Below are 17,672 nucleotides of genomic sequence, written 5' to 3'. Positions count from 1 at the left end.
AATGTGAAACCTCAAACTATAAGAACCTTAGAAAAAAACTTAGGAAACACCCTCCTGGAGATTGGCCTAGGCAGTGAATTCATGGCCAAGTCCTCAAAAGCAAATGCAGCACAATCTGAAATTGACAAATGGGACCTTATCAAGCTAAAAAGGTTGGTATATAGCAAAAAAAAACTGTCAAGAGAAGAGAGACAACCCACAGACTATGCAAAACTATTTGTAAGTTATGCATCCAACAAAGACCTAACGGGATCTACAAGGAATGCAAAGCATCTGACAGAAGAAAGCAAATAACCCCGTTAAAAAGTGGGCAAAAGACATGAACAAACACTTCTCAAAGGAAAATATGCAAGCAGTCAACACAGATGAAAAAGTGCTCAACATCACTAATCATCAGAGAAATGCAAATCAAAACTATAATGAGATACCACTTCATACCAGTCAGGACTGCTATCATTAAAAAGTCAAAAAATAACAGATGTTGGTGAGGCTGTGGAGAAAAAGAATAGAGAACCCTTCCACACTGTTGGGAATGTAAGTTTGTTCGGCCTTTGTGGAAAGCAACCTGGTATTTTCTCAAAGAACTAAAATTTGAGCTACCATACAACCTAGCAGTCCCACTTCTCAGAATATACTCAGAAGTGCATAAATCAGTTTACCAAAATGACACCCGTACATGGATGTTTATTGCAGCACTAATTCACAATAGCAAAAACATGGAGCCAACACAGATGCCAGTCAAAACTGATCTGGATAAATAAAATGTAATACATATACACAGTGGAATACCACACCGTTATAAAGAGGAAAAAATTCACGTCCATTGAAGCGACATGAGTACAGCTGGAGACCATCATTGTAAGTGAAATGTCACAGAAACAGAAAACTGAATATTACACGTTCTCCCTCATAAGTGGGAACTTAACACTGGGTACATGGACACAAAGGTGGGAACAGCAGACTCTGGGCACTGCTCAAAGAGGGAAGGACGGGGAGAAGGGGTCCACAGCCACTCACTGGGTACCGTGTCCACTAGAAGCCTAAGCTTCTTTTTCATGCAGTATACTTATGTAGCAAATCCTCACATGTACCCCATGACTCTAAAGTTTAAAAAATAAAAAGTCATTTATGAATAATTTATAGAAGAATAAAGGGAGAATTAAGAAGATTTTATTAGACATTTCAGTAAGAATTTAAACATAGCAGACCTCTTTGTGTCAAGTAAATTTTATTGCACAAACATCATAAAAGATGAAAGAATACTGTCACACATCTTCTTTAGCAAAATGGGATGGATGGTCCACATTTCTTATCACAAAATATTCTGTGGTGAAGTTCTTCCTGTTGAACAACTCAGTGAATGAAAATACCGTATTTTCTCTTTGTCCTTAGAAATGTATTATTAACTCACAGATTGTTTAATTGGAGAAAATCTAGAATATTGTTGTCTGGATATTCAGTGTTTGAGATTTTACTTTACATGACAAATCTTGTGATCATCATTAGAGTGCGGCTATCCATTTCTTTGCATTCATTTTTTAATTCTTTCAGTGATTACAAAGTATCTTTATTTAGTTGTTTTCTCTCTACTATTATGGGCTGAAAATGAAAAATTCTGAATTCTGAACTCTATCCCATGAAAGTTAAAAGTAGACTGCACACAGTCTGGGCACAGTGGCTCATACCTGTAATCCTAGCACTTTGGATGGCCAAGATTGAGGCCAGGAGTTCATAATACTGGGCAACATAGTGAAGCTCCATCTCTAAAAAGATAGACAGAGATAAGATAAATAGATAAGAGATAGATAGATCATTGATAGGTAGGTAGGTACTTTAAAAGAAAGGACTACAACAAGAAAACTACAGATCAACATCTTACATGAATAGCGATGCAAAAATCCTTTAAAAATATTGCAAAACTAAACTCAGCAACATATTAGATTGATGCATAACTTTGTAACGTTTGTTTTTGGCATTGTGATGCTACAGTGTTGGAAGTTTATCGTTTGTCATTTGGAGTGACAATGCTGTACTTGTGAATACGTCTTGCATTTTGCAAATTTGAAGAAAGTGCTACTTGTGGGCTAAAAAAGCGGGAGTGTTGAGTGGGGAAAAAATGAACACTTCTGACATATTCTTCTGTTTGAGTTTAGCAGAGACTGCTTGAAATATTTGTGGTGTTCAGGGAGAATGCCCTCGGGGAAAGCACAGCAAGAAAATGGCTTCTCACTTCAAAGAAGGCCAGTTCGGCCTGAGGGATTTTCCGTGTTCAAGAAGATCCTCGGGCTTTGGCGAAGACCATTACGATGCTTTAATCCACGGTGATCCGTCAGTCAGCGGTGATGAGCTGTGACCAGTCAAGCAGCCATTCTGTGACGTTTGCATTCCATGCGCAAGCAGGGAAATGCTGCGCGCTTATGCACCAGCCCATACGAAAGGAAAGGGCTATAAGCCATCGCCAAGTAGGGTTTATCCGAGGAATGCAACACTGGCTCAGCACGCAGACTCCAATCAACGTAATAAACCATAGTAATAGAATAAAGGCTAGAACCTCAAGATCCTTTCAGTAGCTGCAGGAAAAAAGTATTGAACAAAATCCGACGCTCTTTTGTGGTGCATGCAGCAAACTAGAAATAGAAGAGAATTTCTTCAACCTACAGCCATGATCTTAGACGTGAAGCTTTCAGTCTTTCAGCATAACGGTGAAATGTCTAAGATCAGAAACAAGACAGGGATGTTCACTCTTGCCACTTTTATTCAGCATTGTGCTGGGCTTTCTAGCCAGGTTATTTAGGCAAGAAAAATTAACAGACACCCAGGTTGGAAAGAAACAAGTAAAACTATCTCTGTTTGCAGATGACATGATCTTACAGAAAATCCTAAAGTGTCTACACCCACTCACACACAGACTGTAAGAACTAATAGAGGTCAATGGGATTACAGGACATAAGATCATTATACAAAAATAAATTGCATTTCCACATACTAGCAATAAATAACCCAAAAACTGAAATTAAGAAAACAATTCTATATACAGTAAAAAAATCAATATTTAGAACTAAACAAAAGAACAATAAGATTTGTACATTGAAAACTACAAAGCCTTTTGAAAGAAATTTTAAAGATCCAATAATCTTAATGTTGTTAAGATGACAGTACTCCCCAAATTGTACTATAGATTTAATGTAATACTTATTAAAATCCCAACTCGCTTTTTGCAGAAATTGACAACTTGATCCTAAATTTCACATGGAAATGCAAGGACCCAAAATAGTCGAAACAATCTTGAGAAAAAAAGAAGGACATTGAAGGATTCATATTTACAAATTTCTAAATTTACTGCAAAGCTTTAATAATCAAAACTATAGTACTGGCATAAGTATCGATGGAATTGAATTTTCAACAATGGTTCCAAGGCAGTTCAATGGGGGAAAGGAATCGTTTTTTCCACAAATGGTATTGGGACAACTGTATATCCACATGCAAAAGAATGAAATTGGACCTGTTAGGTCACACTCCTAGCTGGGGCCTCCAGAATGTTAGGTTAGGCCCGCTGGGGGTGTGGGTGTCTAGCGTGCAATCTGGTGCCACAAGAAAGATGCAAAAAATTACACAAAAGTTCGATTGGAAAGTATAGTTTATTTAAAAAGTAAATTCGAGAGAGAAAAACAGAAGATTCACCTCCCTAAGGTAGGGAAGGGGACTAGGGTTAGAAAACATGGCAGTGGCCATAGCTCAAGGGGCACATGGCTACACCAGAGTCTAGTAAGGCAGTGGCGGCTGGCTGTTCCAAGTTGAATGCTTTTAAACATTCCCCTTGATGGGAGCATGTCATTAAGGTGGTTGGATGGTGGTCTGCTCCACATCATCACGAAGGGGCAGGTAAGCGCTGGTACTGACATCAGGTGATGGACCACAGGCAGACAGGTGGGCTAGTCACATGACTGCTGCCATGTGATGGGGTCTGTGTCACAAAGGTCATGAAGGACTGATTAAGTTAACTTGGGTCTAATGGGTGGAGGCAAATACTTGAAATAGAAAAGCTAATTAGTACAAAACAAGCTGAGGAGGGGGTTGTAAAGCAATTATCAATAGCTACCTCTGAGAAATATTCTGTCCTTAGCTAGTGATTAAAGGGTAAGTTAAGTGAACTGCTAGAAAAACATGAGATTTAGGCAATGTTAAAATGGCTGCTCATTGAGTATATTAAATCCGTGCTATGTCCTTTCAGGACCTCTTCCTCACACTGTATACAAAAATTAGCTTAAAAGGGATCCAGGGTATTCCTTGCCTTGGAAATGTAAGAGTTAAAATTATAAAATTCTTAGAAGAAAATGTAAGTTTGAATCTTCTTGACCATCAGTTAAGCAGTGGTTTATTAGATATGATGCCAAAAGCACAAACAGCCAAAATTAAAAAGATAAGTTAGACACGCTTATAACTCAACAATAAAAAATACATACATATATAACCCAATTAAAAATGAGCAAAAGTTTTTAGTAGACATCTTGTTTTGTGCCCAGGTTCTAATTAATAAATTAATTGTTGACTGAGTGACAACACAGAGGTCAATAACATTTAAGGAAAGTTAAATGTTACTCCCAGTCCCTGAGAAAAGAGGCATGGCAAGCTATGGAGAGCCACAGGAGGAACACCAGGTTTTGACCAGGCAGCAGAAGTAGGTGATAGGGGTATTCCAAGCCAGAGACTTCATTGGGTTTTCTTAGGGAAAGGCATGGCAAAGCCGGGCAGTGTAGACAGTTTAGGATTGAATAATTCCAAGCAGACTTTGCACTGTAGGAATAGTCTCCAGTTGCCTGACATCTGAACCTGGGATGTTTTCTGCCAGGGGAAAGATTAGTTTCATGTAGGAGAGTTAGATAAGGAGATGGTTGGCCTGTAGTTTCATGATTGGTTGGTTTGCATATGCAAAGTGTGCTCCCAGGTAAGTTGTTTACTGTCTTTAGGAATTAGCTACTCCTGAGAGGGGCAGTCTTACCCGACCAGCAAGCTTTTAAAACATGAAAACACCATAGAATAGGAAAAATAAAAACCATGGCTAATACAAATTTCTTCTAAGAAGATATATATATATTACCAGTAAGTACCGAAAAGATGCTCCCCACAACCAACCATTAGAGAAATACAAATCAAAACCACTTCACATCCACTAATATGACTGTAATTACAAAGAAAAACAAATGTTGGCAAAGATGTGGAGAAATTGGAACTCTCATACATAGCCAGTGAGAATGTAAAACTTGTACAGCTACCTCAGAAAACAGTCTGGCAGTTCTACAAAAAGTTAAACATAGAGTTACTATATAGTGCAGCAGTTCCACCCTTAGGTATATATCAAAGAGAACTGAAAGCATATATCCACACAAAAATTTGTACACAGGTATTCAGAGCAGCATTCTTTATAATGATCAAAAAAGTAGAAACAACTCAATGTCATGAACCGATGAACTGATAAACAAAATGTGTATATACACAGACACACACACAATGGATTATTATTCAGCCACAAAAAAGGAATGGAGTACTTAATAAGTGCTACGATGTGGGTGAACCTTGAAAACATGCTAAACGAAAGAAACCAGATACAAAAGGCTGCATATTATGTTCCATCTTTGATGAAATGTCCAAAGTAGGCAAATTTATAGAGGTAGAAAGTTACCAGGGACTGGAGAGGGAGGAATAGAGAATGGTTTGGGTTGCTGTTTTTTTTTTTTTTGAGATATGGTGAAAACGTTCTGAAATCCGACAGTGGTGATGATTGTATAGCCTTGTGAATGTTGGGTTTGAAAGACGGTCGAAGCTGGGCAGTCATACTCTGGGCACGTGACGTGTACCTGTAACCCTAGCTACCTGAGAGGCTGAGGTGGTAGGATGGGTTGCTTAAATCCAGGAGTTTGAGACTAACTGGGGCAGCATAATGAGATCCTGTCTTGGAAACCAAAGCAAGCAAAAGCTTCTTGGAACACTGAATTATATACTTTAAAGGCTGAATTTTGTGGTGTGTGAATTATATCTTAATTTTTTTTAAAAAAGACTATGAAGACATTGCTTCTAGTCGTCTTATATACACAGTTAAAAGATGATACAATACAGTGGGCAACATAATAAAAAAACTGAAGGCTACTTCATCATTCTTTTGTTTCCTTATTATAATTTAGTCTATTTTAGTATAGTTTGTAATAATTGATGAATGATGCTAAGTAATGATAAAGTAATTCCTAGGATGATAAAAAAGCAAAATGTTTCAAGATACAGGAAAAATAAGGGCATTAAATTCCTATAATGTATTGTGGATTTATGAATGAGTGCAATGGACCAAGCCACGTGGAGATTATAAGACAGAATGAGTTTTATTCTGTTTCTTTTTTTAAAAAGTAAAATTTGTCTTTGTTCTTTCAAAAACCTTTAAGAAAAAATACAAATTATGAAATAGAGCCCTTTACAAATAGTTAGAAATGTTACCCAAAACCCTCAGAAAGTAAACCTGGGTCACATGAACCTCAATGGCACATGGAGTATTAAGGAAATAGCATCTGAGCTGAATTTTGAAGGATGGATACTATTAGGAAGTGAAGGACGGGATGGAGCCAGTAGGGGCAGACTTGCGCGTTTTAGGCTCAGTGGCCTGGAATTGCCAGGATGGGCATCTTGTTTGGCTTGACTTGCCAACAGTACCATGACCTTCATCACAAAAATGGGTGGAGGGTCCCACACAGCATCTAGTCTGAGCTCAGAGGTAGTGAGATCTGTATCCTTGATGGAAGCCACCTTCACGGTGTATGGACAGCACTAAGTAATTCTAAGGTCTGCTTCATTGCTTCCTTATTTTTCACAACATGTCTTGCTTTTCTGACACAGGCTGCATACCAAAAGTTGCTACCTCTGTACTTCCCAAGGTCGTTAAAGGAGGAGAGTCGATCTTTGCCATACCTACCTGCGGATATTGGAAATGCAGAAGGAGAGCCTGTGGTACCTGAACGGCAGATTAGAATAAGTGAGAAACCTGGTGCTCCAGAGGGTGAGTCCTAGATTCTAACATTCTTTTTCTCCTGAGTCGGAATCTCACTGTGTCACTCTGTTGCTCAAGCTGGAGTGCAGTGGCACACTCACGACCACCACGGCCTCCATCCGCTGGACTCAGGCCGTCCTTACGCTTCAGCCTTCCTGGTAGCTGGGACTACAGGCATGTGCCACCACACTCAGCCAATCTTTGTTGTCGTTGTAGAGACTAAGTCTCGCCATGTTATGCAGGTTAGTCTCAAACCCCTGGGCTCTGGCAATCCTCTTGCCTCCGTCTCCCAAAGTGCTAGGATCACAGGCTTGAGCTACCGTGCCCAGGCTAGAAGATTCTAACTTTCTTAAGGAAGAAAAATAAGATACCAACCCTCCAAAAAGTGAGAAGTTCAGCTTGACCTGGGATGCTCTCTATAGGTATAACACTAAGATCAAGACCAGTTGAGAGGTTTTCAGAGGCCTATTGTTGTTGAAATTTAAAAGTTAAATCTACAGGTAGGTAGTCAGGTAGACAGACAAAGACAAATAGGTGGAAAGATAGACAGATGTATCAAGTCTTTGTGAGGCAGCAGGGATTCAGAGGTGGATATAACAGCATTCTCGTCCTAACAAGCTTATCGTCTCATGCAGGACACTGTTGAGATAGTCGTCAGGTACGTTGTCATCTAACATGTTAAATAGTTTTCACAGGGTCCTCTAAAAGCCGTACCTAACATTAAATACTAAGACAAAATTACAATAGCCATTCCTTTTGTTTCTTTGTGAGATGTACTCATGTAGGTTGAAGGTAGTAGATAGGAGGCATGTTAGGATGGAAGCACTTCTCAACTTATTCTGTACGATAGCTTATACTGATTTCACATACGTGTTTAAGATCATAAGCCTTTCTGTGGAGACATGCTTCATAAGCTTTGATGCTGCGTCTGCATCCTGAAATCCAGCAGCTTAGGGAATTACTGTCAGATTCTGACTGTGAATACTTGTTTTAAAAAGAGCGTCAAGCTAAAATCTGTAGACAGCTACTCAACTTTTTATTACCAGCATAAGACATCAGGTGGAGTTACTTATAAATGGTCTTGCATCAGGAAACGTCTGTGAACCCAGTTTTGCTGGAGGGGTACCCACTTTGGGGAGCCTTCAGTAGAGGAGATCCTTGAAATAAGACCCAGAGTCATTTTGTGTGAGCACCATACAATGTTTTCCTCCATAAAATGCATTTAGTGTGATAAGGCATTTTGAAGAGCCAAACCAGTTTGAATGCCGGGCAGTTGGTTAGACTGACTCTGAGACTAGCTCATTAGCCAAAATGTGCTCTTCTATCTACCATTCTCAGAGAGCATGATTTTGCATTTATATGCCAGAAAATATTGTCACTTTATAGACAGAGGCCTTAGTATTCTTAAATATTTTTAATGAGAATGTTAAGTCCATATATATACAACCAAGCTTTACTTGAGGAGTATTTTTAATGAAAGCAGCCCCTTCTAAACTATTGGCCTGTCACAGTTTGAGGAGCAGTGAAGTGTGGATATGTGGAAGTCCCAGCTGATGATTCGAGTGGCATTGCCTTGGGAAGTTCTTTATGGTGCAAGCTTTTTCTGGTTTTGTTTTTAACAGGTTTTTTGTAAGGTGATGGGCACCACGTTAAGAGGTGATCTCTTCCTAAGAGCCTGGTTTCTACTACCCATACTCAGTGGTCTTGCGATATACCAGAAAGTTTACTTGTTAATTTGTAGTGAGAGCTAGAACTCTTAAGGACCAACACGATTATGTTGGCATGACCAGTGCAGAAAATGAGGTTGCTGAATTACGACGGAAATATATTTTAGTGACTGTGGACCATACCCTGCCATCGTGGTTCATCCAGCTTCCTTGGGGTGTTACCTGACAAAAGGACTGGAGTTGATGTGCCAGTCAGATACTTCCTCCTTACACAATGCTATGTAAATTCTCCTAAATGTTTGTTTGTTATACTTCTCTTTTATTAGATGCTCTGTGATGAGCTGTCTTTAAACCCAAACTCAATCTAATTACTTCTTTTTGAGTGCAATCACATTCCACCCTTTTTGTCCTAAGGTTACACCCAGGTTACCCTGATTTGATTTCACATATTCATAAAACTTCTGTCACACATGGACATGTTGTTTTTTCATGATTTCAGATCTACAAATGCCTAAATTTGATGACAGTTTTATGTTCTCAAAAACAGCTTAACACCAGTTTTTTTAGTTACCTCCCAGTCATCCCTACTGCAGCATTCACAGTCTATATCATTCTCTCTCTAGTGTGGTCATAAGTTCTCTATTGATCATAGTATTTTTGTTACAGATAACCAACAAGAGGAGGATGAAGGTTTGGGAGTCGATCTCTCTTTCATTGGTTCTCATGCTTTTGCTCGAATGGAAGGAGATATTGACAAGCAAAGAAAATTGATCCTTCAGGGACAGTTATCAGAGGCTGCCCTGCAGAAGCAGCATCAAAGAAAGTAAGACCACTAGACACGTAAGGATATGAGAAACAAAAAATCTGCTGCATGAGCTGCATATATACATAATGTGTTCTATTTTATTTTTTGTGGCAGTATAGCAAGGAAGATATTAACCTCATTTTGTAGATGCAAAAACTTAAAGTTAAGAAAGTTATCCATGGTCACAGTTAATATGTGGTGAAACTTTGTTCAGGTGCATGTCTGATTTCAGAGCTCCTACCTTATAGTGCCTTTATGTGAGGTTATACTCTAAAGTAGAAACTAGGAAAAGGGAAAAGCAGTTACAAAGCGTGCACTTTACTATATTTATAATTAAAACATAATTTACAGTTTAATTAAATTTAGAAGTGTTTTCTTTTCTCCTCAGCTTATCTCAAGGACCTTATAAGGCATCTGACCCATTTTGTTTTTTCCAGGTGTTTTATAAAGCAATTCTGAATAAACCCTTTTAAAAACATAGAAGCAGCTTTTGTACTTTAGGGTAATAACAGTCCTTGTAAAGCTAGATCTTTTTCAAAAAATGTTAAAGAAAGTAAACTATAAATGGCCACTATCCATTACTATAGGGCTGGTTGAGGGTTACCATCTCATAGGGTTGTTGTGAGCATTAAGTGAGCTTAGGACAGCACCTGGTACTTGTCAAGCTCTTATAATTGGTCACTATTATTTTCTTCAATACCGAGCAAATCATGGTCTGTTTACTTTTGCGCTTGGGTATTTGCCATTCCTTTTGACTGGGCCACTTTCACCGTTCAATTCCTGGCTGTCCTCCAGGTTTCAGTTCAGAAGCAATTGTCTCTGGAAACTGCTCTCTCAAGTCTGGAATAGCTGTCACCTCCTGCATACTTTTTTCACACCCTGTACTCACCCAAAGCATAGCATAGCATTCATCATGATATTTTGGAATGATGTCTAGATGCTGTCAGCCCCCATTTACAACGTGAGAATTGCACTAGATGATCTCTAGAGTCCCTTACAGAATTAATAATATATTGTATCTCCTCAATCCCAGGTCTTTGTTGTAGTCTGTTTTTAAGCACAAAGCAAAATAGCCACCAGGGGGCACCAATGAACAGCTTTTCCAAGCAGGCAGTTGCCGTCAAATAATTTAAGTGGTTTCTAAATTAGGCCATGTGTGAAACTCATCTATGGGACGTTTATCTTTAAATACAGAGAGACTGGCTCCTCACATGACTGGGACCTGGGATCGCCTTAGTTACAAATCTCCTTTGCACTCTTAAAAAATGTTAAGGAACCAGAGAGCTTTAGTTTACGTGGGTGGTTATAGTTCACAATATATATCATATGAGAAATTACTTATTAATTTATTTTAAAATAATCCATCTTGGTTTTTGGAAAAATAACTATTTAAAAAATTTAGTGAGACGAATAGCAGTGTCTTGTATTTTTTTTAATCTTGCAAATCTTTTTTTTTTTTTTTTTGAGTTGGAATCTCACTCTGTTACCCAGGCTGGAGTGCAGTGGCACACTCACGGCCACCGCGGCCTTGACCTGCTTCTACCTCAGCCTTCCAAGCAGCTGGAACTACAGGCACACGCCACCACACCCAGCTAATTTTTTGTTTTATTTTAGAGACGAGGCCTCACCAAGTTGCCCAAGCTGGTCTCGAACCCCTAAACTCAGGCAACTCTCTCACTCCAGCCTTCCAAAGTGCTGGGATTACAGACTTGAGCCACTGCACTGGGCCTTACAAATCTTTTAATGTTCAGCTTAATAGAAGACAGCTGGATTCTCATATCAGCCTTCAAGTTGCTGCAATAAAGTGATTTTGGGTAAAGTACATGAAGAAGGAGTATGAATTCGGCAGGTAAAGTGTTATCCTTTGTGTTGGGTGAGGGCCTTGATCTTGAGAGTTTTATTTATAATGGTTCACTTTTTCCATTTGGTTTAGGATACAGTGAACATGTATTCTATAAGATAATATTGTAGATACAAGTATACAGAGATAAAGTCGTCCTCAACTTCTGGGAATTCATGAGTGAGCTCTGCTCCCTTCAGTGTCAGAGGTATTGCAATAGGCATGTTGAGGAAGAAGCTCTGAACAGGCATCAGGCTGTTGTGCACATTCAGTTGACACACAGTTACAGGCTTGGAGCCGAGCACGGCCTGTGGCTTTTCGAACTGTCCCTTGAGAGAGAAGCTATATGTGAGTCAAAAGATTTTCGGATTTCCCATATGTGTGCCCAATCACTGTGACAACTGAAGATGAGGCTGGTCTTACATCGGTAATGCGAGAACGTCAGAAAGATGTTGAAAACTCGACACAAAACAGGCTCAACAGCGTTCAGTTGCGCAAAAAGGGATTTATGAATTGGGCAGCACTCAGAACCAGAAGTGGTTCAGAGAACTTTGTGAGTGAGAGCAGCCAGCTTTCAGAGGCTGACTGTGGAAGCAAAGTACAGAAATTACCTGGTGGGCCAGAACCAGAAGTTTACCTCATCTGGGTGTTGGTCAGCCAGTTGGCCGTCTGTGATTGGCTAAAGCTGGGTTTGGTTGTTTTTGTTTGTTTCCACAATTAATCAGTTACAAGGAATTCCTCCAAGTTAGGTTTTGGCATGGTTCTGTAAGGGTTCCTGGTACAGAAGCAGCCCCAAGCTAATGACCCCCTGCTTATTTTACTTGAGGAGTGATAACAGCTCTTCTCAAAAGTATGGTTCAGAGAACCTGGTACCTTTCTGGGGGTCTGTGAAGTCAAACTATTTTCAAAATTTTACTGAGATTTATTTTTTCTTTTCATTCATATTCTCTTACACTGTTCAGTAGATTCTCTGGAAGTTATTTAATTGTGATAGCACAGTTAATTATGTGCAGAAGCAGAAGTAAGAATCTAGCAGAAATTAAAGAGATTTGCGAAAATTTAAAGAGTATAACTCTTCTCCCTAAATACAGCTTTTTTAATTTAAAAAAAGGTCATGTTAACAGGTTATTGTTTTCAAATTCATAAATATTTTTTTAAATTCTGTTTTTTGGTTTTTGGGGTTTTGTTGTTGTTGTTGTTGCTGTTGTTGTTGTTGTTGTTTTGAGTCAGAGTCTCACTCTGCCATCCAGGCTGGAGTGCAGTGGCACTCTCATGGCTCCCTGCAGCCTCAACCACCTGGGATGAGGTGATTTTTCTGCTTCAGCCTCCCGAGTAGCTGAGACTACAGCCATGCACCTCTATGCCTGGCCTATTTTTTTTTTTTTTGTAGAGATAAGATCTTGCTTTGTTGCCCAGGCTGGTCTCAGACTCCTGGGCTCAAGCTATCCTCCCACCTTGGCCTCACAAAACGCTGGGATTACAGGCATGAGCCACCATGTCTGGCCTCTGTTTTTATCTCTAATATGGTAAGTATTGGTAGATATGAATGGCATAAATAAAGGGTATTTGGGATCCTCAATAATTTGTTAAAATATAACTAAGGTCCTGAGACCAAAATGTTTTTGAATTGATGGCTGTTTAGGAGTTTATGGTAGAACTGAGCTTTAAGTCACCTGTTTGCATACTCTGCCGTGTTTGAGATTGTAGGGTATCATTTAAAAAATGTCTTTTTCTCTTGTTCTTTCTCTATCAGTCTCGTACTTTCACATATTGAGTCTGGTTTAGGTTGATTCTGTTAGTTAATCAGGTTGAACAGAGGTTAAATCATTTGCCTCTGAGAAGTAAGTAGGTTTTTAGTTAGTGATATCTTTTTGAGAGAATCACAGGGGTTGGCAAGAGTTTCATATCACTCCTGTCATAGCACTGTCTTGCCACATCAGTATCTCTTCAAAATAATTCTTTTTTTTAACATTCGAAAACATTAGACATGTTTTCTAATCCAGGTGTTATCCAGTTGTAACTCCGATTTGGGTGTATCATGAGCTAGAAGTTTAATTTTTTTTTTAAGGGAAGCAAGCTAGATAATTCTTTTTTAATAATGCTGTTTTCAAAACTTTAAAAATTATTTTACATGAATAGTTTCTTTGGTTTTTATTCGTGTTCCTTGGTTGGCTTAAGATTCAACTGCCTGTGACACTTATGTCATTTTTCACAATGAAATCATGATCTTGTTCATTATTAAATATTTATTAGACCCTTACTGATGTGCCGAGTGTTATGGTGGATACTCCTGGCAGTAAAGCCACAAGCAAGAGAGATACAGCCTCCACCTTCATGGAGATTAAGGTCTTACAGAGGAGAAAAATGTCAAATGAATTATTATATGAATCATTGTTAAACTACAGACAAGGGGTGCAGTAAGAAGATATAACAAGGTTCTTAACCAGGTTGCACAAGGTCTGGGAAGGGAAAGCTTCTGTTCATTCCAAAGACAAATTTTTCCCTGGACTGTTGGTTTTTCACAAATGGGTTAATTATTGGTCTTTTAAGAGTAATTTAGTTTAAATTTTCTTCATCATTTGACTCTTGGCTGCTCGGGTAGATAGTAATTGATTAACTGGAAGAAACCGGCTTATGTTAGCTTTGTGAGGACAGCATCCAACCTCAGCTGATGGCAACTCATTGAGAAACTATTCAGTATTTCTGCCTTTTGAGCACTCTGGTGGCTACTTTTTCTGCCATTGTGACATATTTTATATGCTTACTTATTTGTGATTATTATATTTTACCCATCAAGTAATAGAAACTGGTATATTTGAAATTAAAAATATTCTATATGGGATAGTTAATAAAATGCCCTATAAGAAAACCAGAAACTATTGTGAGTTCATTTTTTTTAGGGTTCTATTTTTTAATTGGAACAAAGGGCAACATATCTTAAAACACAGTAAACTATAGCAAAAAAAATGAGGGGCAGTTTGTAAGAGATGTAATGGAAAATACAAAAATTCTTTGAATAATAAAGTTTAAAGGAAAACAAGGAAAGCATTGTCTCCCTGTTGAGTGAGGAGATCAGAACAACTTCTTTTGGCTTTTACTCTCTCCTCCCAAAAATTGATTTTTTAAAATACATGACCAGATAATCAAGCTTATACAATCTATAGTAGGAATGGAAGAGACTTATTTAGAACAAAGAAAAAACTTGATGAAAATGCAATCCTGAATTATTGCATTGAAATTCACCTTAGGGTCCTTAGAAACCGGAATAACAGCAGTATCTCAGCAGTGATTCTAACCTTTTTAAAATCACGAGCACTTTAAGAATCTGATGTAAGCTATAAGCCTTCTCCCCATAAATATGTTTATATAAACTTTGTCAGCCAAAATCTATCCTTTGATCAATTGTCAATCACAAATCAAAGTTAAAAACATTTTATAGTTCTTACTATCTCAGGATTCCCACCATGACTAAATCAATTTTAGATAATGGATTTAAATTTTTTAAATATTTAAAACTCATGGAAGAAGTTATACGTTAGTATCTTTTAAACATCAGAGAAAGGAAATTTTTACTTTTTAAAAAAGACATAAAAAACATTGACTGTCAAAGAAAAAGTAGTTCTGACTATATTAACACATTGACAATCAGCAAATTTTTCACTTTACTGATACGCAGAGTGGGTGAAAATAAGAAAAATGTGAAACTGGTTGCCGCAAACTTCTGTTGTTAAGCACAAGTGAAATGGTGTTTTCTAAATTGTCACCCTTTTCATGATGCATCTGAAATTTGCAGACATATCCAGTATTTACCTCAGATACCACTCTGACTAGCATTCCATACTTTGTATTTTTATTCAGATTATAAATCAGAAAAGACAGTCTTCCATGATAAGGTAAATTCAGGTCAGCAGCAACCAGGAACAGAATTTGGAATGATGTAAATTAACGTCAGCAAATGAGTTAAAATTAAGAACTTTAGCAACTGGAGCCAAGAAACTTAAAGAAAGGAAAAAGCAAGTTTCAGAATGGGAGCAGTTATTCACAAGACATACAACTGGCAAATGATTAGTATCAAGAATATGTGAAGAACTACAGATCAGTGAGAAAAGAGCAGGCAATCCAATAGAAAAATGGAGAAATGATATAAGCATGCATCTCATAGAAGAGGAAAGCATATCAAATAAACGTGAACATAATATCAGCCTCATCAGAAAAATTATATACTATGTGAAACCTAACTGAATGACAGAAGTCAAAACAGCTGATATTACTGTGTTGAAGAGGACATGGATTCATAAGAGCTCATTCACTGCTTATAGAAGTGTAATTTGGTGCAATGCTTTAGAAAAGAGGGTTGCCTTGATCTCCTAGATTTGGACATTTCCTATAACCCAGCACTTCCACTCCTTGGTGTTGTTCAAGAGAAATCATACACATATATACCAGTAGACATGTAAAACAGGTTGATTGTAGCATGGTTCCCAATAGCGAAAACCTGGGAACAGCCCAGCTGCTCACCAGTAAGAGAGAGGATTTTAAAAACTGTAGTTTTCATATAGAATGAATATACATTATCTATACAGGTTAAGTATCCCTTATCCAACATACTTGAGACCAGAAGTGCTTTGGATTTCTGATTTTTTTTTTTCTTTTCATATTTTGGAAAATTTGTGCAATACTCACCAGTTGAGCTTCCCAGATTCAAAAACCCAAAATCCGAAATGTTCCAGTGAGCATTTCCTTTGATCATCATGTTGGCATTCAACAAGTTTTAGATTTTAGAGCATTTTGGATTTTTGTATTTGGGAAGTTCACTCTGTAATTGTTAAAATTAATAAATAACATTGAAACCCAGTGATATGAATGAATCTTAATATTATAAGTCAAAAAAGTAAGACCCAAAAGGTTACATGTAGTATGATACACCTGTTCTTTTAATAGTTAAAAAAGTAACTTCTTACATTAATTACATGTAGATGAATTAAAATATTATAAAGAAAGCAAGAAAATGATGAACCTAGGATTCCACATAATTGTGGAAGGGGTTAGAGTTAGGATTAGGGTTAGGGTTGGAGAAAAGTAATATGATCAGATGTAGGTTATTGTAAGGTGCTAATTTTTGTTCTGGGTGGTAGGTGTTGGGGGTGTTTATTCATTAAAGATGACTACTTATATAACTAGTCTTTTAAAGTGGACCACACATGTACCAGTAGTGATGAGAGTGTTGTGAGCCAAAGATGAATAATTCTATTGTGTGCACCTGAATTCTAGTTTTAATTCTAGGTCATTGCATACATTGTTATTGAGTGTCAGGGACTACCATAGGGTTGGCTGGGAATATAGAGACAGATGTGATACATTCTCTATCCTGTGGTCTGATAGAATGGAAGCAGCCATTGCAATAAGTGTGTTCAGTCTTGTACTGACCATGACAGAACTGTTGTTTCTATATCATAGTTGAAACTTGTCTCTACACCACTCCTCCTCACCCCACGTCCCACCACTGCCAGTCCCCTTCTCAGCATACGTATTTGATGGGTATAGTATTTAGATTTCTGTTGGGTTGCTTGTCTTATTCTGTCTTCTTACAAAGTTAATTATCTTTGTAACTATGTCATGTCTGCCTCATATATTCAACTTTCAACTCTTAGAAGCCAAGGGTCTTCTTCATTCATCTCAAAATACCTTGCATAATACTCATGTTTATTATTTCATTCAGTGAAGATTGTAGTCCTTCCTATGATGCAAGATTGCATTTATTCAGTAAATCTTTGAAAAATGAACAACAGATACATGAACAGAGGATAGCAATTAATAGGTATTTATCAGATTTCTGTTATATGCTTTGTGCTAGGACCTGTGGTGCTCATAAGATTTAAGATACATTTTGATGTTTAGTCTTGTGGCAATGATTCAGTCATAAAACAATAAGTAATAGAATTGTAAAAAAAAAACAAAAACTCTGCACTTTATTTTCACTCCCATATGTTATTTTAATGTCATACTTTACATATTTTTATGTTGTGTATCCTTAAATTATGGTAGCCACCAAAAAAATGATAAATGTGAAAGGCAATGGTTATGTTAATTAGCTTGAGTTAGCCATTCCACAATGTATACATATATTAAAGAAAAAATAGGATTATGGACTAGTATAAATAACCTAGGAAAAAACTATGTGTGAAAATATGGAATAATGCATGTTATTAGGGAGAATTATTATAGGCATAGGTATTTTCTTGACTTTCAAATGATTTTTTTTTTTTTTTTGAGTTGGAGTCTTACTCTGTTGCCCAGACTGGAGTGCAGTGGCCACTCCCAGCCACCGAA

At 37.7% G+C, this 17,672-nt stretch overlaps 1 protein-coding gene across 1 annotated transcript in view; it reads left to right on the top strand.

Annotated features, from left to right (window-relative positions):
- Nucleotides 1-17,672, top strand: part of GDAP2 (ganglioside induced differentiation associated protein 2) — a 49,150-nt gene that overhangs the window by 9,672 nt on the left and 21,806 nt on the right. Inside the window, exons 6-7 of the mRNA XM_008063914.1 lie at nucleotides 6,880-7,039; nucleotides 9,364-9,520. Coding sequence (XP_008062105.1) covers nucleotides 6,880-7,039; nucleotides 9,364-9,520 — 317 coding nt within the window. The remainder of the gene's footprint in view (nucleotides 1-6,879; nucleotides 7,040-9,363; nucleotides 9,521-17,672) is intronic.

Source organism: Carlito syrichta, unplaced genomic scaffold, assembly GCF_000164805.1.
Source record: "Carlito syrichta isolate Samal-C Ts95f unplaced genomic scaffold, Tarsius_syrichta-2.0.1 Scaffold307137, whole genome shotgun sequence".
NCBI lineage: Eukaryota > Metazoa > Chordata > Mammalia > Primates > Tarsiidae > Carlito > Carlito syrichta.
This window is presented reverse-complemented; position numbering and strand designations above follow the sequence as displayed.